Consider the following 27,455-nt stretch of genomic DNA (forward strand, 5'->3'; position numbering starts at 1 on the left):
CTGAGCAGGGCTGCCTCCGGTGGGCCCCTGGGGTTGATGCAGCCCCGGGAGCAGATGGCCAGGCCTCCGGGAAGCTGCTGGGGCCCTCGCTGTCAACAGAAGGGGTGGGACTATATGCCCTCTGGGGGTTCCTTTAGAATTAAGCATCACGTTTGAAACTGTCCTGCATTTCACCAGGTGGCCGGCTCTGTTCTAAGTGCTTTACATGTGTTGTCCTGTTCGATCCCCACCGCACCCTGTGAAGTAGGTGACTACCACTAGCCCCAGTTTGCAGATAAAGAAACTGAGGCCCCAGAGGTTAAGCAACTTGCCCAAACTGGAGAGGAAGGGAAGGGCCGAGTTAGGTGAGAGCCCTGGGTCAGGCCTGAGTCCCAGCTGCCCCGTGCAGCGGCGTGTGTGAGGCTGGGCTGGGGGCACAGCCTACCATGCACGCCCCGCCTGGCCGTGCCCTGGGTGGTGGGGCTCCTCGGGGTCAGGCCTGGTCAGCACCTTGGGCCCCTGCCCCCGGCCTGGAACGAGTCAAGCTACATTCTCAGTTTGACATTAGTTTTTTATTTTAACCATATTGAATGTGATCACTTTGTCAAAAGGATAAGTCATTTCTTAAATCAATGTGAGTTACAGCATAAAGATGAATGAGAAAAAAGCGACAGGAGATAAATGGCAGAACTGAGTATCCCGTGAATCAACTGAACTGTGCCATTGTGAGAAAATTATGATGACAACTTTTACATCAAAGTGGTCTCAAGCCTGTTTACAGGAACTTTATATTTCTTTTCAACACTATAAAAAGAGAGCTTTTGAAAGTAACACTGAGGAAGCGGTTCGGGCCCGTGGGAAGGAAGCCCTGCCGGCTGCCACCGGCAGTTCATCCCGGCCTCCTCTCCCCGCCGCCGCCTCCCCATGCCCCGGCTCTGGACACACGGGGGGCGGAGGCCAGGTGTGCATCTGCGGGGTGGGAGCGACGGATGGCCAGGGGCTCCACAGGACGGCCACTCAGAGCGCAGGGACATAAGTCCTCCACACACTCCGGTTCTGCAATGACCCCTGGGGGCAGCTTCTTAAAGAAACAATAAAATAAAATAAGACCGCTAAATTTGGGTCAACTCTGGCAGGTTATTATTAGAAGACAGTTTTGTATTTGTTCGTGGTCTCTGATGCAGCGGAGGAGCATTCTTGTTAGTGGCGGGCAATCAAACCCCGAAAGACCCACGCCGAGATTCAGCTCAGTCACAAGCGGAGAAGGCCAATCGCAGGGGGGCCGTGGCTTATGTGTAGCCACATTCATTCTGCGGGGATATGATTTCTTACCAGACTGCAGTTAGCAGTGAGCATGAGCAGGAGGTCATCTTTGGAAGAGTAATCAGCATAATTAAACGTTTAAAGTGTTATATGACCCCTTGGCATACACACAAGATAAGGCAAAGTCATAATGACTTTGTTTCTCTAACCTGTCACTCTCATATATAAGGTACAGAGATAAATTTTAACTCAAATTTCCAAACCGATCAGAGAGGAATGAATGAAACACAGGGACATGTATAAAAAAGTAGGTGACAATGAGAATTAATCTAAGATTTATGTATATAAAATATATTTAACTGCTAATAATCAAAACATGAGAGGGTTCCACTGATTACATTTGTTAAAGAAAAAAAGTTTCATATATTCAGGATTTAAAAAATGTGTAATTAAACATAAGTACCTGATGATAAAAAAGGAAGGAACATATATTCTTGGATAGCACTGTAACTAATAAAAATGCAAACAACGTTCAACTATGAAGAATAAAAACAAGTCACTTAAAAAAGATAAGACAGTAACAATTCTCACTCATGAACCTTTGGGAATTTGAGGGTGGCACTGCCTGTACCCCACTCCCCCCTCGTGTGTTTCTCTTCTCTGAGGAGGGAACAGCTTGTCGGGGGCCACAGAAGCAACCCGAGTGACCTCACTGGTTCTCACGTGGCACCAACACGGAAGCACAGGATGCAGGACCCACGTGAGCGTGCGGGCAGGGCTGGGAGTTTTCAGCGACTGTTCAACGCCCAGCCAACTGAGGGAACTAGCCTGGCGCCTTGTCGGTGTGGTGGGTGTCTGGGCTATTGTGTGGCCAGTGACACTCGGCTATCATGACTCTAGCTCTCAGGGCCAAAGAGATGCTGAAAGTGAGCAGACGACTGTGGCCCAGCAGCCAGGGGACAGCCAGCTCGTGGTCCTTTCCAGTCTCTGTCCTAGAACCCCCGCAAAGACAGGGCCACACTTCTTACCTTAGAACAGAAACCATCAGCACCTTGCCAGGCCAGGTACTTTGAGAGAAAGTAATGGCAACCCCTGTGCAGTTGCAAGGCCACTCACTATATGGGGACATTGGGAGCTTAGGAAGTGTCGTCAAGGGAACATGTACTCGGCAGCAACTTACTCAGTGAGTCACACCCATAGGGTGCTGAGCGACCACTCAGAATCAGAGCCAGAGAGCTAATCAGTGCATCTCTGAGTAATCGTGGAGGCCAAACAACCCTGTTATCTGAGCAAAACCAGAGTTTCCACCTTACATGCCGATGTGTTGGGAGGAGATTTCCCTGCTCGAGTTTAAGAACAAACTGTAGAGCTAACTCGAACCCTCTCTGCAGTAGCTGACTCTCGAGTCGTCACTATCTCCGTGGAGAGCAAGTGGGAAATCATGTCATTACCACACGTGTCTATAGAGAAACACATGAGCAGCGGTGGGAGGGACGTCAACGGTGTCTATTCTTTCATACTTAGCTTTTTGCTTGTTGCCACAAAGCTTCCACTGCCCAGGATGGCCTTGCCATCCTCAGAGAAGCCCAAAGAAGCAGTCAGCCCAGGGCAAGGGCGGCTCCTCCTTGACGGAGGTCACCATGTCCATCCTGTTAGAATTCCTACTCAGGCAAAGGAGAGAAGTGTCCTTTTCATGGCCCTTCTCCTTAAGGAGAGAAACAGCTCATGTGACGCTTTGTGCCCATCATGGTTCCCTAAGTTGCAACTGACAAGGGGAATCTCTGTTCTATGCTGACACCCAGGAAGGCACCGAACGTCAGACCCGGGCCTGTCCTGTCCTGGAGCCTGGGACGCACAACTGAGCCCAGGCCTGCAGCTCCGACACTTGGCTCCCAGCAAGGGAAGGGCTGCACAGAATCCTGCATCCTCCTGGCATCTGGAATGTTCTCTAGGAAGCCCTGCTCCCCCAGAAGGGACTCCAGGTCTAATTCCCTATTACTGCTACCTTAAGGCCAATGGGCTATCCTGACTCTGGATGGGAATGAGCTTGGGTTTTTCCCTTTACTCTTAAGTTAACAGGTGACTACAGCCCCAAAACTACAGAAACTTTCCCCAAAAACTGACTGTCTGAAAGGTGTTCATCCCACAAAGTCAGGGTCATATTTTCCAATTCAAGGAATAATATTCTTACAACTTTTGAAATCAGTGCAGCAAAGATTTGCTTAAAGTGATGTGTTTTCTGGCTGTGAAAGATAATGTGAAATACAACTGTTTAAGGAAGGACCAGAGTCGATCTGGCCTGAGGCTGCATTCTTCAACAAATGAAAAAATCTAAACCACAGCACACCAAAGTATGATTCCTAAGTTTAGACCCTGTCTCTAAAGATCATTGTAATTTTCTGAGATGTCAGTAATGGGTTTTTTCCAGCACTGGAATCCACTAGTTCTAGTCCATTCTGTTGCATTTGGCTCTGCTGTATGGCTTCCCAAGGGAGGAATGAAATAGGCTGAGATAGAGATTTCCAGAGAGAAAGTTTTCTTGATATCAATTTTCCTATGCCTGATGCTCTGAGGGAGGGAAGATTTGAAACCAACTCTTCTTCCTTCTTCTAGATATAACTGTTGGAGTTGCCACACCTGTCTAGTTGGGGAGGAGAGCACAGAGGAAGAGTGATTTTACTCGTGGTTTGGTCTTTCTTGACAGTGAGTGTGACACAGTACTTAACCCAGCTCTAGCTTGGGTAAGGGTGGGTGGGGTGGGGTTGGGCCCATGAAGCGCCCCCTGCATTTTGGTGAACATCAGTCTGTGTGCTTTGGGGCCTGATCTGCTTCCCTCTCAAGGGTTCCAGTGGGCTGCACCAATGCCACATGCGTGCTGAGAAAGAAGTGTTGGTTCCAGAGGGGCCTCCACTGGGGGAGCCTCAGCCTGGCCCTGGGGCTGCTGAGGCGGGCGGCCGGGTCCCCATGAGGCAGACCTGGGGCACTGTGGTCAGATGTCCAGGGGGCTCACAATAGTGAAGCCAGAGTCCTTACTGTTGTTGCTGCTGTCGTCATCGGGGCTGGAGCTAGGATTGCTGGAGGAAGCTGAGGGTGGGCCCATCAGCGGGTCGGAGAACACCAGAGGGTAGCGGGTCGGGGCCTCGCTTTTCCCAGATGTGCTTCTGAGGGTGCGAAGAGGCTGGGCTTGGCCCGCGAAGGACGCCCTGGTGCTGCCCCCCTCGTCGTCTTTGGAAACCAGGATGAAGTCGTCTGAGATCCCTCTGTCTGTGCGCCCCAGCGCTTCTGAAGAGGCCTGTAAGGTACAATCAGAAGTGTAGGTGGATGAGAGAAGAAACAGCGAGTGGAGGCCCTGTGAGCTGGGGAGCGCACCATGGAAATCTAGGCCACCTCGCCCTATGCTCTTCCTTGGAAAGACGCAGTATTTGGTCCTGCTTCCCTGAAGCCCAGGCCTTTCCCAGTGGAGCAGGGCCAGCCCCTCCGAAGCTGAATGCTGGCTTCCCAGAGAACAGAGTCAACCTCCTTCTTGGGCAGTTGTTGAGAGAGGCCAGCTCAGGGGCCGGCCAGCAGGCTGGAGACAGAATCCTTATCAGCTCCACGTGGCACCCTGCCATGTAAGTCACTCCTGCTCCTAGGGCTTGAACTCTCTCCTCTATGAAATGGGGATGAGGACAGCGTGTGGTCACCATGCAGGGACATGATGTGCACGACGTGAATCCTGTAGGACTGGCTCCCTAACATAAGCCTCAGATCCGGAGTGATTTTCCTACCTGCTTAAAGGATAGCTTTAGGACGCCCCAGTGTATTTCATCTCATCTATATCTCATAGCTGGCTCATGCTGGGTATGCACTTGGGGGTCCCCTGGGACAGTGGTGGTAACTGGTAGGTTCTACAAACACGAACACCAGGAACGGTCATTGCAAAGTATACAGCAAAAAGTATGGAGACAGCAATTGTTTTACTCTACAATTATTTTCCTTTCTAAGCAATTGTGAGTAGCATTTTGATTTTTAACTAAAGAAGCTGACATCCATGAACTGGTAAAGGTTTCAGGTTAAGATCAGAGAAACTCCTGCCTCCCCTGCGATGGAAGTAAAGCCACAGTCTGACCAAGGATGTTCCAACACCAGCCTGGCAGAAAGGGCACTTTACCCAGTGCTGTAAGCCGGGGTAATGCGGCACCTGCTCCCCACCCACCTGCCTACCCTCCCCCCAGCGTGGGTGGGACGGGTGCAGGGTCTGAAGTCTAATGAGATGTACAGAGTCCCTTGGCTGGAAGTGCCCCCCGGGTCCTCTGGGCTCCAGACTGGCATGGCTGAGGTCACCTGCGGGTTGTAGGCAGAGCCTGGACAGGTAGTGGGCAACACTTCTAAGGGAAATCCGGGCCTGACTGACAGGCCCTCTCTGAATCTCATGTTCGCCTTCGTGACAGGGGAGGGGGACAAGTGGCCAGTGGCTAATAGTGGCTTAGGTGCCTCCACCCTTCAAGAATTCGTCTGCCTTTAAGATATTTAATTGGAGAACAGAAACAGAATTTGCCTTTAAGATCAAAGTGCTGAAACAACAGGCCTTGAGGTTCTTCATTTCAAGTTTTAAAGCTGTTTACATTCTATCAACACATTAATTCTTACAAAACTGAAGAGATACGCAGCACATAACCCTCTGTTAGAAGGGGATGTGAGCACAAATGGCACTAGAGCAGTTTGGGAGAGAAAGACTGTCCTTTTCATCCCCTTTGCTGTCCCTCTGTAAGGGGCACCTTGTCAGGGCTGAGTTGCCTTTGGGGAGGTTAGAAGGGACATCTGAGTGGGGCTTGTCTTCTCACACATATGCACATGGGTGCTGTTTTTAAAGTGGTGTCTCTACTACAGAAATACCATGATAACCTATTCTCCTTCAGCTTATAGTGAAGATATTAGCAAGACTTTGAAGAGGAGAAATATATTACAAAACCTGAGGCTAGAAGTAAAGATGGTTCCTGCCATCACTAATTTTCTGGCGTGTTTCTGGAAAAGTAGTGAAGGAAGTCAAGTTATAAATTGTGAGTAACAGCCCCGCCCCCCAAATTCCCAGATAATTCCCATGGCCTGGCTTAGACAAAGCACGTTAGAGCAGACAGAGCCTCAGCAACCATCTTCTTTTATTATCCCCCAACCTTTATATCAAGAAATGAAGCCCAGATTGGAGGCCTGGTGGCTTGGCCAATGTCACAAAGCAAAGACCCTATTCCTCTGGACTCCCACCTAGAACTCTTCTAGAAACAAAGATGCCTTCTTTCAGGATTTCCATAGCAGTGTGAGCTATTACCTGGTGCCATTTATATCATTTACAGAAACTTTGTAAATTCCTAGGTCAATCCTCCATTTTTGCCAAACACAGGCATGTACTGCACGATTAAAAAAGTTTGTCAACCTGTCAGTCCTGCCTAAAACTGGCCAGGACCACCGCAGTATACACCCCCACCGCCATCCCCACCCTGCTTCATTTCTTAGCTTGGGTTTAGGATCATGGTGAGGCAGGTGAGCCCAACTACAGACCAGTGCTTTCAACAGAAATCTTCCATGATGATGGAAAGGCTCTCCCTCCGTGCTGGCAGCACAGCAGCCCCTAGCCACATGCAGATACCGAGCACTTGAAAGGTGGCTAGTGTGACTGAGGAACTGAATTTTTAACTTTTAATTCTATTTAATCGTAATGAATTTAAATTTGATTTTAAATAGACAAGTGTGGCTAGCGGCTACTGTTCTAGACGATGCAGCTATAGACCATTCAGGTAAAAACATGCGCCCCAAGTACCAGTGAGGCAGGTGACATTGGCTGCTTGACTGACAAACCCAGGGTCCTACGAAGTCCTGCCTTCTACTGTGGTAGATTTGAGTGAAGCTCATCAAAACCTTCCCGAAAGAGTGTGTGAAGGACAGACTCTGGATGGGAGGGACAGAATGTGGCTCTTTTCACTCCACAAAATACAATTTCACATCTGCTGTCTTCAGAGCTGGAGATAAGGTTTGTAATCAAATGGGAAGAACAATATTAGCCGCCTCTCCACCACCGCTCCCCAGCAGGGAGCGGGGCACGGGCATTCCCACAAAGGAAGAGCCTTCTGAAGGTCCTGATGGGGAAGGGCATTGGCAGGAGGGCCCTGAGCCATCTGCCTCAAGGCAGGTGAGCCTGGTCCTCTGCACCATCCTTTAGACATGCTTCAGTGATTAGCCAAGAAAGCACAGACAATCCATTGCTAAGTTAGGAATGAGCTGTGGCACAACCTGCCACAGACCCAAAACCTGGTGATTACATCTCCAGAAAACGTCGCAAAAGCCTGCCTAGCACTGCTCCCCCAGCCTCTGGCCCCACTGAACTGGAAGCTCTTGAGAGCAGGGGCTACATTCCATAACTCTGGACACCTGGTCCCTGGCACAGCAGGACCTCAACTCACATTTGGAAGGAAGCAGGGAAAAAGCCTTCAGAACTCCCACTTGGCCACTAGGCACGCATGTTCCTGTCCGCAGCCAGCACCCCTGCCCCTTCCCCACAAGCAGTGGGAAAGTAAAGCCAGCCAGCTCCAAGCCCTGATGGCAGCCCCAAGGCTTGCGACGAGTGTTCCTGAAGGAAGAAGGTGGGTCAGGGCTTCCCGCCTGGTGGCCCCTTTACCATCTACTCCAGATCACTGGGCGCTGCCGCGGACGGCCCCACACACTTGGCTTGTCTGGGTGACCTTCTTGCATCTGGGATTTCTCTTGCCTCCTCCTCCAAAGGCGAGAGGGGAGCACTGCTTCCCGATTTCCCCCTTCCTCAGAGGAAACCTTGTTCAAGAATACTGGCTTCTTATAAATTGCTGACACCCTTGGGGAAGGGGCCCTGGCAGGGAATGAGCAGAGAAGAGAAGCCCTTCTATTTTCCCTTTTCCCACTTGTCTTCTTTCTCACTTAACTCTACAGAGGAAGAGAGAAGCAGAGAAGGCTGCAGTGGGGTCTGCAGGCCTAGGAGGGGCTGACTACGTTTCAGAAGCACGTACAGAGGCGAACATTCTCCTGGATGCAGCACAGGACCGTGGCCCTGCAGACAAGGGCATATCCTCTTTCATCTCACGTCTATCTCGTAGCTGGCTCATCCTGAGTATGCACGTGGGGGTCCACTGGGGCTGCAGTGGTAACAGGTAAGTTCTTACAAATATGAAAACCGGGAACGACAATTGTAAAGTATAATCAAGAAGTTTTAAATTTAGAAAATTCATTAGTGTTTTTGAAAGGTCTTTTTCTGTAGTATTTTTACAAATTCAACTAAAAAAAATCATGTGATGTTTTAAATGAAATTGTCAATTAAAAATGGTTGGGGGGGTGAGCCTAAGCCCAACAATATTTGAACAAATAAGTGATTACTGAAAAATTAAACACTGGTGCAGGGAAAGAGAATCTGGAGGAACTAACCAAATTAAACTTGCAATGTTACTGTTGTCTCATGTGGCTAAAAATGCAGACTCAAAATGCTCTGTGAAAACTTCCTCTACAGCTGGACGACGTTACCCACACAGGCTCCTGTGCTCCTCTTGAAGAGTATTCTTCAAACTGGAAAAGTCTGCATTCTAAAATGTCATTTTGTTTTTTTAAAATCATAAAAATTAAATAATTTACAAGCATCTGGATGCTGGTTTTTGAGAAAGTGACTTGGATGAGATTTTGCTAATGTTCACTTTCAAGATGAAACTTCGTAAGCCATTTAAAAAGAATATTACTAGGAATTTTTGGTCCAATCAGATAAGGCACCGTGAGGCGGCATGGAGGGGCGGGAGCAGTGTCACTGGATTGGGACCCAGGTTCTGAAAACGGAACATCTGGCGACCCCATGCGCCTCTTTGGCCTTCGTTTCCTCACCAGTAAACGAGCAGGCAGGACTAAGCGCGTGAGGCGTTTCTTAGATCCTTTCTAACTGGAAAATTCTGTGATTCTATGTTAGAATAAATTATACACAACGTCAACATCTGAGAATAGGGGTCAGCAAACTATGGCCTCTGGGCCAAATCTGGCCTGTGGCCTGATTTTGTACGGCCCTCAAGCTGAGAATGGCTTACACATTTTTGAAGGGCTGTAAAAACAAACAGACAAACAGAAACACCAAATACAAAAACAAATATGTGACAGAGCCATATGCGGCCTGCAAATCCTAAAATATTTACTATCTGGCCCTTTACAGAAAAAGTTTGCTGACCTCTCTGCCTTAGAGGATGGAGGTTAATGAGAAGTCTTTCCCCTTGAAGGTAAAAAAGATTCCAGCCAAGTGAAATACACTCAAGACAGCATTAGGAAAGCATGGACAGTACTTCCTGTGCCAAAGAGGAATGCAGGCATCAGCTGGAGGCAACTGACCAATAACAGAGGCAGAGATCGGGCTTTCTAATGCCACACAGTGGGACTGGCAGGAGGTTCAGGCCAAAGCTTCTGCATACAGGTGTGCAGGTTGTGCACTGCACAACTCTAGGAAACACTAGTCTAATTATTATCATTGTGAATGGCGCCCCCTAGGGCACTGAAGTATACAATCTGCACAGCTATATACAGCATCCCTGGCTCAGGCCACTTGTGGTATTTTACAGTTGAACTTCACACGTGGTAATTTTAAGCAACTTTGGTAAGGTTTTTTATTATTCAGAACTTTGAAGAATTACGTGAATGCGCCGCCATCCAGTTAATGTGACACTGTTCATCAGAGCTCCTGTACCTGCTTGGCGGCCCCAGGCATTTGAGCACTCTGGCCCTGGCCTTGGCCCTGGCCACTGGAGCAGTAGTGGTCATCTGAGATGGTGATCTGCTCGTTCTCCTCGGCCTCCAGCTGGCTCTGGTTGAAACGCAGGGAACCTTTCAGAATGTCTTTGATCTGTTTTCAAAGAAGAAGAAAATAAACAAAAAAGATGAATGAGTTTGTTTTTAAATGCTAGCTAAACCTCTAAAACATTTAAACTAGACTTGTCATTGACCATTTTTTAATAGTATGGATATGAATATATCACCATACAAAAGAAATTTAAAAAGTCCAACTCTATCAAAGTCATTGACTTATTAACGACTAAGGAAAATTTCAGAGTCTTAATGGCCAGGTTCTCACAGGGTCGGACATGGGTGTCACATCCTTGGAAGTTATCTAAAGCAGGAAGCACCGTCTGCCTGCACACCCAGCCCCGCTGAGCAGCCCTTGGCTATTCAAGTGGCTCCACTCCAGCTGAGCTGTTAATAACACAGGCGGACATCTGAGAGCAGCACACTCTTTTCGCTGACATTTACATTCCATTTAGGAATGGAACCCTCTTTGAGGGTGAATCAGTGTGGCCCTTGAGGCTCTGAGGCCTGCTGTAGGTAGTGATTATGACTTGTGCTCCAAGGACATGTGTATATTGATGGATGAACGACTGAACGTGATGGTGGACTACACCACACCAACTTTAAGTGAGGAACAAACAAAATAGGTTTGGTAAGAGGAAGGGGCAGGGGTGGGAAATGGAAAACCAGTTGGGGCTGCAAGCTAATCAGATATAATCACCAGAAGGATCAAGGGGTGTGAGGAGCTGAGGATTCAGGAGGGGCTCTGTCTGGGAGGAAATGAGGGGCTAGGGGGACACTGGCTCTGATATTGTGGTATGCCATGCCCCAGGGTGCCCTCCCCAACACTAAAAGGGTGGCCCGTGGGACACAAAGTCAGATCAATGGACATACCTGTTTTAATCCTGCCAGGGAAACCAGAATTTGATCTTCTTTTTCCAAATTTTCTTGTAATATCACATCTTGAATATTCACTGAAAATAGATGATATTTTTTTTAAATTGAAGTATAGTCGACAGTACAATATCATGTTAGTTAAGTGTCCAACAGTGATTCAATATTTATGTACATTATGAAATGATCACCACGATAAGTCTAGTTACCATCTGTCACCATACAAAGTTCTTACAATATTATTGACTATATTCCCTATGCTGTGTATTACACCCCTCTGACTACTTATTTTATAACTGGAAGTCTGTACCTCTAGAATGACATTTTATAACTAATGCTCTGAGTATAACTTACCTGCTGCCGTACCATAACTTCAGACAAACTCGGGAATTTTTCTGCCAAACTTCACAGCAACTATTCCCACTAAGGATGGTGTGCCAAACTGCAGATGGGGCCGGCGCCGGGCAGAGCAGAGGGAGCGCTGAGCCTGGTAGGCACGGCCTTCCCACCAACAGTCCACGAATGCGTTCTTACAGTGACTGACGTGTCTGCACTTCCGCAGAGACCAGGGCGCCTTTTGCTGACCCACGATGTGGTGGACAGCCTAGAACATTCATCCAACCTCTAGGCGGAAGGCTTTCAGACTGGGCTTCCTACACTGCCTCACAGTTCACTGATGTCAACTCACCTCTCTCTCTAAAGACCAGCTCTTCCCAGGTGACTGAAATTAATAAAAACACCATCTTTAAGGAATTAAACAGTAAAGCATGTTGTAGATTCAACATAATGGCAAAAATAAAGGCCCTACAGGTTGCCATCAGACACACACTAAGCATTTACTGACCGAATGAATGAACGAACAAACGTGGAAAAATACTCTTGGAACTTGCATTTCAAAACACTGGTATTCTAAATACTTGCAAAAAGTATTTCCAGTAGGGGCAAGGCCAAGACTGATACCATTAACATGGGTCCCGCCTGACAATTTATTAGAATCTTCAGTAAGAATCAATCTATAAGCCATGCTGACAAGTCCTCTCCCATACCACAGCAGAAAAACAGCAGCTTTTATTTATTCAGAAAATGTGACTGTAGTTTCTGGCTAACAGAAAGGCCTGCTCCAAAAGAAAGCAAGATGAATGGGAATGGAATAATAGATATAATTAGATAGTGAATGTTTCTGGTTTCCTTAAAAGCCTGTAGGAACTTGTTCTCTCTCAATAAAAAACAACACAAAATCCACTCAACAAGACATTAACAACAACCAACTGCAGAAAATTGACAAGAAACAGTTCTGTGGGTCTTTTAGAGGATTAAAAAAGGTTACTTTTGTTTTTACCACTGCTATGGCTTTTAAAGCAGAGCTCTGAGGGCCCCAGGGCTGCCTGAGCAGCGAGGCACATGTGGACTGGGCAGTTTGGTGAGGCAGTGGGTTCTGCCCCACTGAGCTGCAAGGTGGGGCAGATTTCTCAGCTCCTGCTGTGTAAGCGGGGGCAGCAGGGGGACAGCTCCCAGGCTTGAGAGGAAGCTCAGCCAATGGATGCAGGAGCACCAGGACATCTGGAGGAAGCATTGGGGGCTTCTTGGGTCCAAAGAACTAATGGAGGGGAGGCCCCTGGGGGCCACACCCAGCATATTGGGAGGCCAGGAGAAGAGGCAATCTGCAGAAACCAAACATGATTCTTCCTGCTGACCTGACTGGACCTTCATCTCCTGCTGCCCCTTGATAGTCCGCTATAGAACGTAGCCTGAAGCAAAAGTGTTTGGCCAAATTGGCTGGCTCCTGCCCCCAGTGTAATGGTGGGGCCCAAGGTCAGCAGCAACAAGGACCAAACACCTTTGGGGTCAGAGGCTGCCGCCCTACAGGGCAGTTAGTGGTTCCAGTGGGGACAGAGGCCCAGGAATATGCAGGAACAGAGCTCCCCTTAGAGGCCAACAGAGAACCAGAGGGCACTCAAGAGGCCCTTCCTCAAACACCAAAGAGACATGTGAGCCATCCCAGAACCCTGACACCATCCTGGCAGGGAGAAGAGACAAAGTGGAGAAACTACCTGTGGGCATGTGCTCAGATGAGATGCTTAACCTGTAAGAGACCGAGTTGTCTTTAATTGGCAAGTTTAAGCCTTGGACTGCCACTGGTGGGAATGGAAGTTCAGAGCACGATTTCTACACGCCTGAGTTTAGGTATATAGATTTACTGGCCCCAACTAGGCTCCTCCAGAAACTCAAAGATGGGTTTGGAAGCAATTAACTGTTTTTCCAAGTTGTTTCTTTTCCTTTTGTATGTTAAGGAGATGTAACCACCAACCATCCTGAAACTGACCAAGCGAGAAACTCAAGGGAGATATAACCACCAACCAAGCATCCTGAAACTGACAAAGCCTCATCACTTGAGCTATGCCCAGGACCTCTGCCTTATTTTTAATGCCAAGATCTCTCCAGGAGGAGCTTAGGCCTCATTATGTGGAAGCATGTTCTCCAACTGAGCCTGTGCAAGTGAATACCTGCCTCTCCCTTTTGAATATTCATTCCCCATCCAAAATAAAAGTTCCTGCTTCCCTTTGTTTGGGGACGCCATGACTTTGCAAATGATTCCTCATGGCCTCCTATTTGCTGCAAATACACTTTACTTTGTGAGACAACTTCCACTGGTGTAGAGTCTTATTTAACTCACCAGGAGGCAACCCCACTTGGTTTGGTAACATTACTATCTCTCTACAAAAGTATCAGTGCCCACCTGAGATCTTACAAAATCCAACTGGCCATGTTGCCTGAAAATCCCCTGAACCAAGACGCCCTAGCCATCTTCTCTTAGATGCCCTGTTTTGCTGTGAGCCTGCCACAAACGCATATACTCAGGAGTCTTGGTGGTGATGCTTGCAGGGGTAGGTCGAAAAGGGGAGTGGTGGTGAAGGCAGAAGATATGGGTGTATTGGGAAGATGGAACAAGAGAAACCTGTTGTCTTCTTGTTACAGGCCTACGGGGGAATGATGCCCCATGTTCTAAAGGCCACATCCCCCCACGTGCTCCCTCTTGATAAGACCATGAGCAGCCACCAACTCTAGATCCTCCCTACTGCACTGCCTCTTAGGTCTACAGAGGTGGCAGAGCTGCTGGTGGCTACCCCAACTCTACCCTCCACTCCTTCCACACCAACACGTCCCAGATTTTATTCAGGGCGGCACTGTGCGCACCTTCCCTTGCAGCCAAGGTTGGTCATGTGACACAGTTCTGGCTAATGAAGTATAAGAGAAATCCCTGGATGGAGCTTCTGGAAAGCTCCTCATGGGGGACTGACTCAGTTTGTGTCTTTACTCTCCCCAGTTTTGCTGCCTGGAATGCCAGCATGCGGATGAGGGTCACAGCTTAAGGACAGCAGGCAGAAAGCCCGAAGGCGCCTGGGGCACTGGGCACATCATGTTGCTGCCATCCCTGCTCAGACTGCCCACCTCTGGCTTCTTTTCTTTAAGAAAAAAATAACCTCCTGATTTGTTTATCCTACTATTTTTGGGTTTATGTTATTAGCAGCAGCTGTATTAGTTTCAAAGTACTACACACTGGGTGGTTTAAAACAACAGAAATTTATTCTCAGTTCTGGAGGTTATAAGTCCCAAGTCAAGGTTGGTAGGGCCACACTCCCTAAAGGTTCTAGGGAAGCATTCTTCCTTGCCTCTTCTTTTTTTTTTTTTTAATAATTTTATTTATTTATTTATTTTTTCCCCCAAAGCCCCAGTAGATAGTTGTATGTCATAGCTGCACATCCTTCTAGCTGCTGCACGCAGGACGCGGCCTCAGCATGGCCAGAGAAACGGTGCCCGAACCCGGGCTGCCAGCAGGGGAGCCTGTGCACTTAACCGCCAAGCCACAGGGCCGGCCCCATTCCTTGCCTCTTCTTAGATTCTGGCAGTTGTCGACAATCCTTGGCTTTCCTTGGCTTTGTCTTCTTCATCACGTGGCACTCTCCCTGTGTGTCTGTGTCCAAATTTCCCTCTTTTAATAAGGACTCCAGTCATTGGATTACAGCCTAGGCCTACCCTAATCCAGTATGACCTCATCTCAACTTGATTACATCTGTAAAGACCCTATTTCCAAATAAGGTCACATTCATAGGTTCTGGGTGGACATGAATTTAAGGGGAACATTATTTGACTCAGTACAGCAGCTACTGCCTGTTATCCAGAATGAAAATCATCTAGTTCCTCTAATGAAAGGGGACAAAAGAGCCCCGCCCACTCCTCTCCTGCCTGCAGAATATGATTCAAGTCCCAGGCTGGCTCCAGCCTGATGTGTACCGTGGGCAGCCAAGGGCTCAGCCAGGGAGGGAGGAGAGCCCAGAGCCTCAGTATCATTGCTGTGTACCCTCCCCTAGCAATTCTGCAGCCTTAATTTTTGGATAGGATCAATGATAACCTTTAGAATCTGATGAAAACCAGGACCTTCTCCCCTGAAAACCTACATACACATAAAATGTTCACTTAATTTTAAGTGAACCTCTCCTATAATCAACTAAGCCAACTAGTCTCGCTTTAAGAAAGCCAGGGTATAGAAATCCAAATTAAAACAAAAGGGCACCTTCAGAGGCTGTTAAATGTTTTGAATAGAAGAATTTTTATTTTACTAACCAAGTACTGACTATGTAAATCTTTTGCCTAACCAGTTCCACTATATATTGATTTAAGGTAGCATTTATGAACATTCTACTAATACATACTAATGTATAATGTCTCAGTAACAAATCTATGGCTTTAAGTAAGTTGCACCTACATATAGAAAAAGAAAAACATAATCATGTCTTTTCATGCCTTAAAATATTAAAGGCAGAAATGTGAAATGTTTAAATTTCCAATGTAATGCCTATTTTTCCTCGTAACAAGAGGCAGAATAAATTATGATATAAAGGCTCTTTCTTTTTGTTTCTGTGTAGAAGCAAGATGACATTCTTTTAATCTCCTTCTATGTATTATATACTATAAATGTTAAAGCACTGCAACTAATGGGGAAAACCTCACATAACTAACCACTTCTGTGGAAATTACACAAAAATCTTATCAACATAACAATCTCATGGTGACTCCACTATTTTTAATGAAATGTCAATGCCACAAAAATTGATCGCTAACTCTGAGGGTAACGGAAATGGCACACAACTACTTTTTCAATTTCTTAAAAACCTTATTTTCTTCAATGCTAGAATAAAAGTTTTCATTTAAATGGCTGGTACAAAAGGTAACATAAGCCTATATGCATGAAGAAGGATAGCGGAAAGGGGACAAAAGCAGAACATTTATCCATAGAGGAGGTGCAATTGGGCAAGTTATTTAACGCCCTTGTGCCTGAGGGGGAATAACAGAACTTCCTCACAGGATTACTGTGAAGAATAAATACATTAGCACAGCACCTAACCCATGAGAAGCTCAGGACCCAGTAGCTTTCATTTCTCGGTGGCCACTTTACCTCATCTGATATCCCAACTACAGTTCTAGATGAGGACCATCATCCTATTACAGAAAAGGGAGCCGGGCTCAAAAATGCCAGGTCTGCTATTCGAGATCTCACGACTGGGAAGTGGTGGAGCTAGGATGCGATCCCAGATGGTCTGGACTCCTAGCCCTCAATGCATACGGCACTAATGGAGGGGCTGGAGACATGAAGAGGCACTGACGGGGTCTTGGCACTGACTCGATTGCCTCGAGATGCCAGTGCCCTTTATTAAGTGGTGGCACTGACCTAAGTGAGGTCAGCCAGCAATAGGAAGTCACCCATATGTAAAACTGACTGCCCAATCATTCCTACTAGACCTCTCTGGAACACTGCCACTAGCATCAGCTTGGACTTTGATGACCTTGGGCTGTGATCCCTGTGTCACTAAACCCATCAGTGAGATGGGGGTAATCCCTATCTCACAGGGTTGTTGGAGAGATTAGGTGAGATAAACAAAGCAGTCCCCTTCTAGCATACTGCCTCACTATTACTATTATTGCTTAGTATTTTTTTTTCCTTCTCTAGTTCCTTAAATACCCACGTAAGTAGATTCTGCTCTCTGATGATCTCTCATCTCTGATAGAGATTTAATTACCCTGACCTCTGACAATCTCACATAATGGACTTCCCCAGACTCTAAAGGGGAAATATGCAGGCTGTTACAAAATAGAGGGGTTACGTGTAGGGCTGACCTAGGGTCATATGTATGCCCAGAGTGGCAGTGGTTAAAGAGGTGGCCATCAGTCAAGGAGGGGGGCAGACCTGTACTTTGTTACTATTGGCTTCGGCTGGCCTGTTAGCAAAGGCATTTCTGCTCAGAGTGTGTGCCATAGTTGTCCAGATCTTGGGAAAAGGCAGGTCTGGAGAAGACTGTAGGCGTCAAATACTTCCTTTAATACACAGTGTGCATTTCTGTGTGTCCCTGCAAATGCCATTTCCCTTCTAGAAGGCCCTCCCATTCTCCTTATAACACTACATCCCTCCTTTTCTTCAAAGTCCACCTTAAAACTGTGTTCACGCATCAGCTTCCTATTAACAGTCTTCCCTCTGAAAGCATCCAGTTGTTGGCCTCCCTCCTACTTCATCTTTTACTCTTGGAACTACAATTCACAGACGAAGCTCAAAGATGGAAAGTGTCCTGAAACTGCACAGTTCTACATGACAAATCCTGGACTCAAGGTATTTTGGTTCCACATGTGGTACTCTGTTCACTAGATCCCTCTTTACTTTGGAACCCCACCTGTCCCTGCCAATGTTTCTGAGATCACTGGTACTCTGGGAGGACATCGGTTTGCTTCATGTGAAGCTATGTGTTACTTTAGGTATTTCTAATGAGGTACATTCTCTTTTGCTCTCTCTCCCTACTTTGAAGTTTTACTCACCTCTTCCATACATATTGAGCTCAATTTTAGAACACCACTTCACCCTACTCCCAACCTACCTCTCCTAGAACCTATTTTTACATCAGAGAGCAGGTACTCAGTAAATATTGGCCAAATGACCAATGTGAGGCTTTCCCACCAGCATTAGGGCTGATTTTTATCTCCTGAGGAATTGATGTATGTGAGATATTTCTCAGATGAAGAATTAAGAGATACTAACATGATCAACCAGATCCTGCCTTGAGAAGAGGTAGGGGCAGGTGAAGGGAAATAACACTCACTGATGGTCTATTAAGAGCCAAGTACTGAGTCAGGTGCTTCATGCTCAGTATATTCCTAAAAACCAAAAAGCAGATCACAAAGACAATATAATCAAGGGTCCTATTTTGCATCCAGCTGCCAGAATGGCTGACGATCCTAAACTCAGCACTGGGAGAGGAGCGTTACTTAGGAAAATCCAAGAGTAAGAGTAAGAAAATATGTGTATTACAATTAAGATTAGTCGTCGGGCCAATAAGTAGTTTTCTTAAGTGAACTGAGTGTGTTTATAGCACAGTGTTCCAAATGTTTACTGATCTCTACTGTTTGGCGTATTATTCTCTTAGGATTTACACACCCTGTCAGCCAGAGAGTGTCATGGAAGGATGATCCTTACAGTAAAATCTATCATAATATGGCTGCTACCTTAGGGTCAACCAGAAAAAGAGACTTTACATACATTTTTAAACTTAAAAGCTCTCTAAGCTCCAGTAATGGTTAGATCCCTTTGCCAGAATATGTACTTCTAAAAATAAAAGCAGAAACATAGCTAGGCCCTTACTTATAGGAAATCTCCTGGGGTTTTGCCATTGTGCCCTCTCATTTGGGAGCAATGAGATAGGAGGGCAGTTTGGCTAAGATTGTCCTGAAATTACATCATTTAGTCAAATAAGACTCTTTGAACTGGGTTTAAGATGGATATTTTTTTTGTGAATTTCAGGCCATAAAAGTTTTGCTGACAAGAGGATCTAGTGAAAGTTAAGTGCCACTCCTCAGCAGGGATTTAAATATGGCCCAAGGCAATGAACATTAGCCTTCTTATCTTGGGCTTCACCTTCCCCTACTCACAAGCCCTTATGCTCACTCAGCATGGGACGCTCACCGTCAGCACCAAGTCCTTGAGCTTTTGGTCCGGCACCAAGTCCTTGAGCTTTTGAGCAACTGGCAGCAAGCCTCTTTCCACAGAGATAGGTGGATAAGTCTTTTGCCTATCAGGTCATTGGCTGGAGAGGGCTGGGACTGGAGGACATGGAGAGGCAGTATGGTATGGAGCGGGGAGGACAGGCTATGCATAGACAGTTTAGAAAGAGTAATGATTTGGGAATTATATTTAAAAAAAGAGAGAGAGGGAAAGATATTTAATTTGGGTTCCTCCTGTGGAAAAACATGTGGGAAAATGGGAGAAAGCCAGAAAATGGAAAACAAAATGATGGAAGTATAGTCTGTATTGAGGCCATGCGATCAGAGTTGTGATATCTTAGCCTGGGAAAGGATAAGATAGTGTATAGTTTGCTAAGTTTTCCTAAATAGGTAGGGGGTTGATACAAGGAAGATGCTGACCAATTGTTTCAAGTCTTCTGACAATAAAACCGGGGGGAAAAAGACTTCCACTAGAATAGAACAAGTTCAGAGAGGCTGAAAAAAGAACTGAATTTCAGATGATTGAAAGCTACATCAGAATGCCAGGGGAGGTTGTGAGCTCTCCGCCCACAGAGTTTAGCTGCACATGTGCTTGAAGTGTGGGGTTATGAATATACCAATAGGCTTATGAATACATTAATTTAATTTTGCCCAAATAATTTTAAGTTCTCTTGCTCCTTGCTGCTTGAAGGAGCCTGGGGCCGTACATCAGGTCACCAGGGGGCTGTTAGGATGCAGAACTTCAGGACTTACATCAGACCTACTGAATCAAAATCTGCATTTTTAATAAGATCCTCAGGTGAAGTGTATCGTTTCCTTTTATAGAGGACTATGCTACTCATAATTAAATGCAGTACTTAAAATTCTTAAAATAACTATGAAAAGCTTTTATCACAGTGTGGTTGACAGAGAGAAAGCTGTCTGGTGATCACATTTTCTGTTCTGTTTTTCAAATGTCATTAGTTAATTGCCTTATTGAACACTTCCAAAGACATCTATTGAAAGTTGTTTTTATAAACATCAGAAAATCAGAAAGTTCTTGCAGAGGCAAATAAACTGATTTTCAAAACTGGCCTCCTCTTATAGCTAATTCTGGCATAAATATTATGACAAGTGCAAAATCAGTAATGATATGTGCAATAAAATAGCAGAAGATCTGAAATCCAACTACTGATTCAAGTGTGGCCTGGGTAGAAGCATCAGTGAAAGAGAAGCCAAGGCCTGGATTCGGCTCTGGACTCCTGGGTGCTAGCTAGCTGTGTGTCAATCATCCTTCCCGGGCCTTGGTGTTCTCATCTGTGAAATGAAGAACAGTTCAGACGGCTTTTAGGACTTCCACATCTTTAACATTCCAAGATCCTAGGAGCTACAGTACTCTCAACAAGAGCATGGGAAACCTAATTTCCCTTAATTCACTGCATTTAACTCTCCCATTGTGTTTGAACCACCAATGAAAGGGCAAGTTGCTAGAAACCAGTGTCTAAACACCAAACAGATGAATGGAAATACCTCCAGTGGGAGCAGGCAGGTGTGGGCATTGGAGGCCAGCAGGGTGAGCAGCTCACACCCCCGTAAACAGCTGGCAGCTCAGCCCAGCTGCTCATGAACAGAGAAGTGGAAGCTGCTCACCCGCGTGCAATTACGTGTGAAGTACGGCAAATCTAAAAATAGCCTGAGCACAGCCATGGAGGGTAACACTGTCAATGGCTTTCAACTCAACTATCAGAATGACAGGAAGGGGAGTAACTATAGCAACAGAAAAATGAACACGTAAAAAAAGTCTTCTGAAGTTGACAGGAAAAGTTTAGATTTAATAAAACACGTATTCTCAATTCCTCTCTCTAAATCTTTGAATTCAAATAGTTCAATTATGTGAAGGCAATAAAATTAGCATTTTGGTAAAGTGTTGATAAAACAAAATCTTTCAATTTTGGGTTCCAGAACCATAAGGAAATACTGCTAACCTGTCAATTTTATTACCTTTATAATTAAATGACCATTTGAACAAATGCTTTTATATAATTTCTAACTGAGAGGCTTTTCTCTATATTTGTTCTATCAGTTATAAAAATAGGCTTGAACCGTACTTGACATTTTAAGATATTACTGCATGTCTGATGAATACATAGGGTGACATGGAATTCTCTTGAAATGAAAGGAACTTAGTGAAAATAGTTAACATTAGAAAGGGATACAGAGAAATAACTCCTAGAATAAGTTTCTGAGGCAGTTCTCACAGCCAGCTCGGTAGCCTGTGGCCCCGGGCATCACGGAGGCTTGGAGTGCTCATGACAAGGAGTGGAGAGCACCATTCAGTTCTGATCAAGCTGTTCTTGCTCAAAGAGCTCACACACCTAACCTGAGGACCAGCAGATCCCCAATTCCAGCGTCTTTCTGCATTATTTGATAAAGGAATATTCAGTTAGGTGCTGGTTAATGTGGTACTGGTCCCAGCCCTTCCACAACTAACTAGTTGTGGGGCCCCAGACAAGTTACTACTCAGCTCTCTGGTCATGGGCTGGATGAGTCTCTCAGGCTCGTCCCTGAGAAGGAACAGTTAAGAGTTAAGGAGAAAGAGAGGATTTGTGTTGAATACACATTTGGGCTACACCCTATGCTGGGCTTTAAAAATATATTATTCTGGCCACAAACTGGCAAGATAGATATTTGTATCTCCACTTTATATATGAAGACACAATCATAAGCAGGCTGAGCTAAGAAGTGACGGAGCCTGGTTTCCACCCTGTGTCTGTTTGATGCTCCATGAGGCCGTCTCTCCTTCTCAGATACCCCTCCAGCCGCTCTTACAGCTGACTCCCGCCTGCAGTGTAAAGACTGACCCCCAGGTGCCCGTCACATACACTTAAGCCATCTACAGATTCTCAGTGAGGGTCTTGCATTTTCCAAGCGTAGAAGATTAGGTCCCTTGGAAAGTCCCTCTACAATCTTCTTTCACTCAGGCAACCACTGTCAACAGTGATTTTCATATCAAACATATACTATTCTGCCACCTGCTTTTTTCACTTAATAGATCATGAATATCTCCTTATGTTAATAAAGAAGTATTTTAATCTTTATAAAGATTGCATTACTACATTATAATCAATCACTTACTAATGGCTATTTCAGTTGTTCCATTTTTTAAAAATTAAGGTATAATTGACATATAACATTAGTTTCAGGTGTACCATATAATGATTCGATAGATATTTGTATACATGGTGGAATGATCACCACAGTAAGTCTAGTTAACATCCATCACCTTACAGTTACAAAAAAATTTTTTTTTCTTGTGATGAGAACTCTTAAGATCTACTCTCTTAGCAACTTTCAAATATGCAATATGGTATTATTAACTATAGTCACCATGCTGTACATCACATCCCCAGGATTATTTATTTTGTAACTGGACTTTTGTACCTTTGACCCCCTTCGCCTATTTCTCCCACTTCCTATCCCTTGCCTCTGGCAACCACCCATCTGTTCTCTGTATCTATGAGCTTGTTTTTTTGTTTTTAGATTCCACATGTAAGTGAGATCATATGTTGTCTTTCTCTGACTTACTTCACTTAGCATAATGCCCTCGAGATCCATCCAAGTCGTTGCAAATGGCAAGATTTCATTCTTTTTTTATGGCTGAATTATATTCCATTGTGTATGTACACACACACACACACACACACACCACATTTTCTTTAACAATTCATCCATCGATGGACACAGGTTGTTTCCATATCTTGGCTATTGTCAACAATGCTGCAGTGAACATGGGGGTGCATGTATCTTTTTCAGTTAGCATTTTCGTTTTCTTCAGGTAAATACCCAGAAATGGAATTGCTGGATCATATGGTAGTTCTGTTTTTAATTTTTTGGGGAACCTCCATACTGTTTTCCATAGTGGCTGAACCAATTTACATTCCCACCAACAGTGCACAAGGGTTCCCTTTTCTCTACATCCTTGCCAACAATTGTTATTTCTTGTCTTTTTGATAACAGCCATTCTAAGAGGTGTGAGGTGATATCTCACTGTGGTTTTCACTTGTGTTTATCTGATGATTAGTGATGTCAAGCAACTTTCCATGTATGTCTTGGCCATTTATATGTCTTCTTTGGAAAAATGTCTATTCAGATCTTCTGCACATTTTATAATTGGATTTTTTTTTTTGGCTATTAAGTTGTATGAGTTTTTTTTAATATAGTTTGGATATTAACCCCTTATCAGATACATGATTTGCAAATATTTTCTCCCGTAGTTCTTCCAATTTTGTACTACTTTAATAATCAGGAAAAATAGAAAACATCATATGGAAAAAATAGTAGGGTAGAAGTCATTTTTAAAGGAAGTATAAGAAGTCAAAAAGTGAATCAAGAGCTTCATCTTAAATTAATTTTTGTGTTTTCCTCAAATCTTTGCTTAGAGTCAAAATTGCCTATAGCATAGGAACACCTTTTACTAAACCAATGTTATAAGATGCAGATGAAATAAAATGCATCTGTGGGCCCCGGGCCAGGAATTCTTTGTAGCATCCCTCAACCCTACTTTAAACATGCAGTCACGCTGTTTATATGGTGAAAGATGTCGACAGCCCTGTGAAAGGATTCTGGCTGAAAGTGAAACGTACACGCAAAAACAAATCTAGTTCTGTGGTTAGTTGAAAATTCACAGCTGGTAGGGGCTGTTATTTAATTCAAGTGTTTCCCCCTCCCATGCAAAGAGAAAATGCTCTTTTAGTGCTGACTGAAAGACCAAAGTCAGAGCAAAAGCTGTTTGAAAATGATGAGGCTTAAGTAAAGCTGCTTTAAAAGCTGCTATGTGGACCAAACAACTTGGAAATTTCCTAAAAGGATTTTCTAGAGTTCTAGTAAATCTTTCTCTCAGTCACTCCTTTGTTCTCCTGCTTTGGTCAAAACCAAAATCAAGTAATGCAAAAGTCACCCACATAGACAAAGAAGCAAAAAAATACACATGGCGTGTGTACACATACACATACATGTACACACACTGCTTAAAATTAAAATGATAATTAATTAAAATTAGTTATTTATATATAAACTCTCTCTTCACTACTTCTTTTTTATGCATTCTAAAGTGTGATGCTACAAGATGAGGTTCATATAAACTTAGTTCTATAAGAATTTTTTTAAATGATCATGAAGCATATAAATAGAGTTTTGAAGGTGGTTGAGTCAGACGTGACAGGTAATGTTTTTTGCTGTGATAAGGATACTACCATTTGGAGCATCTAGCAGGGTTTCTCTTGCTGTTTCCTCTTCTTGAGTCCTTTCTTTGAAAGAGTGTCAAGAGAGTAGAAATAAGGCTGAGGACAGAACAGGGCCCAGCCAGCTGCCTAATAAGACACTAGTAGGCAGCCAGCCACTTAGGTCAGCAGCTCTCCAAATCCATAAGAGAACATTTATTACTTGCTAGAGGCCAGGATGGTTTAGGCTATACCCAAATGACAGCCATTTTGGCCACATGCAATGGACTCATGACCTAACAGGCTTAGAGACAGAAGGAGTCTGAGGTAGAGAGTCCACCTTCAGCGACGGCCCCAGAGATGGGCCACTCTCAGAACCCCTGCTAGTGGGAAGGGGCTTTGGTGGATTCTCTTTGGTTCCTATTCACAGGTGGGATGCATCCTGATTTCTTACAATGCTTTGTATTGCCATTTCTCCACACTCACAGAGCAGCATATTGCCCAATTCCACTATTTTCCTATTTGTTCCCAAACTACGGATGCTGAGACACTGGAGAGTGGAGAAAGACAGGATGTCCACAAGTGGGCTGAAAAATAGTAACAATATGCATTATAAAAGCTTTTGCAAGCAGCATGGAGTTACTGAAGCAATACACATGTGATCCAGCAGAGACTATTTCTCATACAAAATACAGAACTTCCACAACTGTAGAGACAGTAGTGCCTGAAGACTTTCTAATGTGACATATGTATGACTCACATGTAAACTAAACTTCAAACTAGGACATTTCTTAGAATATAACCATAGTCAGAAGTAAGAGAAGGTCATGTGATCCTGATATGCATTTCAGGCAGGTAGCTAAAAACACACATTTAAAATAATAAAGAAAGCATTGTTAAAATAATAATCACATTTGTGATTATAGACGGGTTGACACAACAGTAGAGCTAACTATTGATCTTGAAAGCTCAACATTTTATTTTAGTTTGAAGTAGATATTTACAAAGGGCAGTGTAGCAATGAAAAGTTGAAATCTAAAGCCAGAATGCTCCATTTTGAATTTCTACTCCCCTTACTAGTGATATAATCTTGGGAAATTTTATTAATCTCTCCATGCTTCGGTTTCCTCACCTGTACGATGTGGACAGTTAGAGTATTTCTACCACAGCGCTGCTGTGAGGATGACATGAGTAACTCATGTAAAGACTCAACACAGGGCCTAGTGCTATTGCTGTTAGGACTATCACTGTTCCCAGGGCCAAAGCAGTTCACTCACCAAGATGAGTGTCCATCACCTTCGCACAGTATTTGCACATGGCATCCAGGTCATTCAACTGTCCTTGAAGGAAGGAAATTTGGGCTTCTAATTCTTCTTCCTAAAATGAAGGGGGTAAAAATAATGAAAATAAAAAAAAATTCAAATAAAATCCCCAAAGTTCTCCAAATGATCTGGACTATTTTAAAAAGGCACAATGTCTTTTCAGTCCTAGACAAAACAAAAGAAAATAGCAAATAAACAAGAGCAAACCCCCCATTGCCACCACCAACAAAATAGAGAAAGGGTAAAATGGAGTTTTAAAAAAATCTGGACTTTTCCTAACTGAATGCTAGCTTTGTGCCATGTGTAAATGCTTACCCACACAAACTTGTATAAAAAAAAGTTCATAAAATATCTTTAATAACTATTGAGCCACACAAATTGGTAGAGTAAATTGGATTTCGGCAAACCACGCTCCCTAGGCAGCTGTTAGAAAAACATTACGTTTTCTCTCACACACATTTGGGAAACCAAAGATTTCCATTTGTAGAAGACAAATCTCATCATTTTCTAGACAATGATAATCTCTTAAAATGTGATATTTCCCAAAGTACTTGGAACAGTTTTGCCCCCACAGCCCATAAATAGCTGCTCTCACATTTCCTCTCTGGATATGAAACTAGACCGTTTTATTTATTTGATTGTTTCTAGGAAAAACACTCTGAGTTAAGTAATTATCTAAACGGTAAAAGACAATCTAACTGCAACAAAGGAATAAAGTCTGGTTTTTTAAAAGGAAAAAATAATACACACAAAAAATTTCCCAAGGAAATTTAGAAGATTATGGAAGTTTTTCTCAGAGAAAGAGAATAATCCTCATTATGTAGGATATTTTAAATCAAGTTAGCTAGAATACAAAAAAAGGATGTTGCCAGAGCTGAAATAGGCTAGAAAATTGATTTTCTAGTGTTAGATGCTTGTCCTTTCACATAAGAATCCTCTGTGTCATTGAAGAAGGGAAGAGAGACTTACTGAGATATGCTTTTTCTTAAAGACTGAGTATAATTTGACTTATAGATGGAAATTAACAGTTGAAAAGGTTACTTGTAGGTGTATTCCATTTTAGCAACACACATATGCAGCACTGGAAAGTATTGCTAACTGCTGCCTGGAGAATGAGCCCTTAAGAATATATTAAAATGCTTGACACAGGGGGCTGGCCTCGTGGCTTAGCGGTTGGTGCACGCGCTCCGCTGCTGGCGGCCCGTGTTCGGGTCCCGGGCGCGCACCAACGCACTGCTTGTCAGGCCATGCTGTGGCGGCGTCCCACATACAGCAACTAGAAGGATGTGCAACTATGACATACAACTATCTACTGGGGCTTTGGGGAGAAAAAGGGAAAAAAAGGAGGTAGATTGGCAATAGATGTTAGCTCAGGGCTGGTCTTCCTCAGCAAATAGAGGAGGACTGGCATGGATGTTAGCTCAGGGCTGATCTTTCTCACAAAAAAAATAAAAATAAAAATAAATAAATAAATAAATAAATGCTTGACACAAAACAGACATAGCAGTAGCTCTAAAAAATTACTGTGAAATGCTCGCTGTAGGATTACAGTAGCACTAACCATTCTCCTTACATATACCACAAAGTGCAGCAGCCTCCCCTCTGATACTCAAATAAGGACAAATGCCCCCAGAAGATGCTCAGCCAGGGGATGATTACAGGGGCCTACAGGGAGATGGTGCCACTTTCCTAACTCTTCGGCTGAGCTTTAAGGTGGAAAAGAATAGGCTGTTTTAGGGCATTTTTCTTATCTTTTTTCTCCTTTATTTCCGCACAGGCTTGAGTTACCCTGCCCTATCAGGACACGGTAGGAATTAGAGAAAGAAGGCTACAACTGTTGTTAACTATGGTTGTGGTTAGTCTCCAAAGACAGCTACCATCAATTCCTTCCCTCCTTTATTGTACATGCTGTTCCACTCATCAAGAGGTAGTTTCTCTTTCCCCTCCC

The 27,455-nt window shown here is 44.4% G+C and overlaps 1 protein-coding gene across 3 annotated transcripts in view; it reads right to left on the minus strand.

Moving 5' to 3' along the window:
* Nucleotides 1-535: 535 nt before the first annotated feature.
* TBC1D5 (TBC1 domain family member 5) overlaps nt 536-27,455 on the minus strand; it is a 537,118-nt gene continuing 510,198 nt past the window's right edge. For all 3 annotated transcript variants that reach the window (XM_087430599.1, XM_087430597.1, XM_087430598.1), the window contains 4 exons: nt 25,463-25,562; nt 10,945-11,024; nt 9,956-10,111; nt 536-4,534 (listed from right to left, as the gene is read on the minus strand). In XM_087430599.1, coding sequence (XP_087286725.1) covers nt 4,232-4,534; nt 9,956-10,111; nt 10,945-11,024; nt 25,463-25,562 — 639 coding nt within the window. In that variant the 3' untranslated portion in view covers nt 536-4,231. The remainder of the gene's footprint in view (nt 4,535-9,955; nt 10,112-10,944; nt 11,025-25,462; nt 25,563-27,455) is intronic.

Source organism: Ceratotherium simum, chromosome 5 (assembly GCF_057802395.1).
Source record: "Ceratotherium simum simum isolate JZ-2026a chromosome 5, ASM5780239v1, whole genome shotgun sequence".
Lineage (NCBI taxonomy): Eukaryota > Metazoa > Chordata > Mammalia > Perissodactyla > Rhinocerotidae > Ceratotherium > Ceratotherium simum.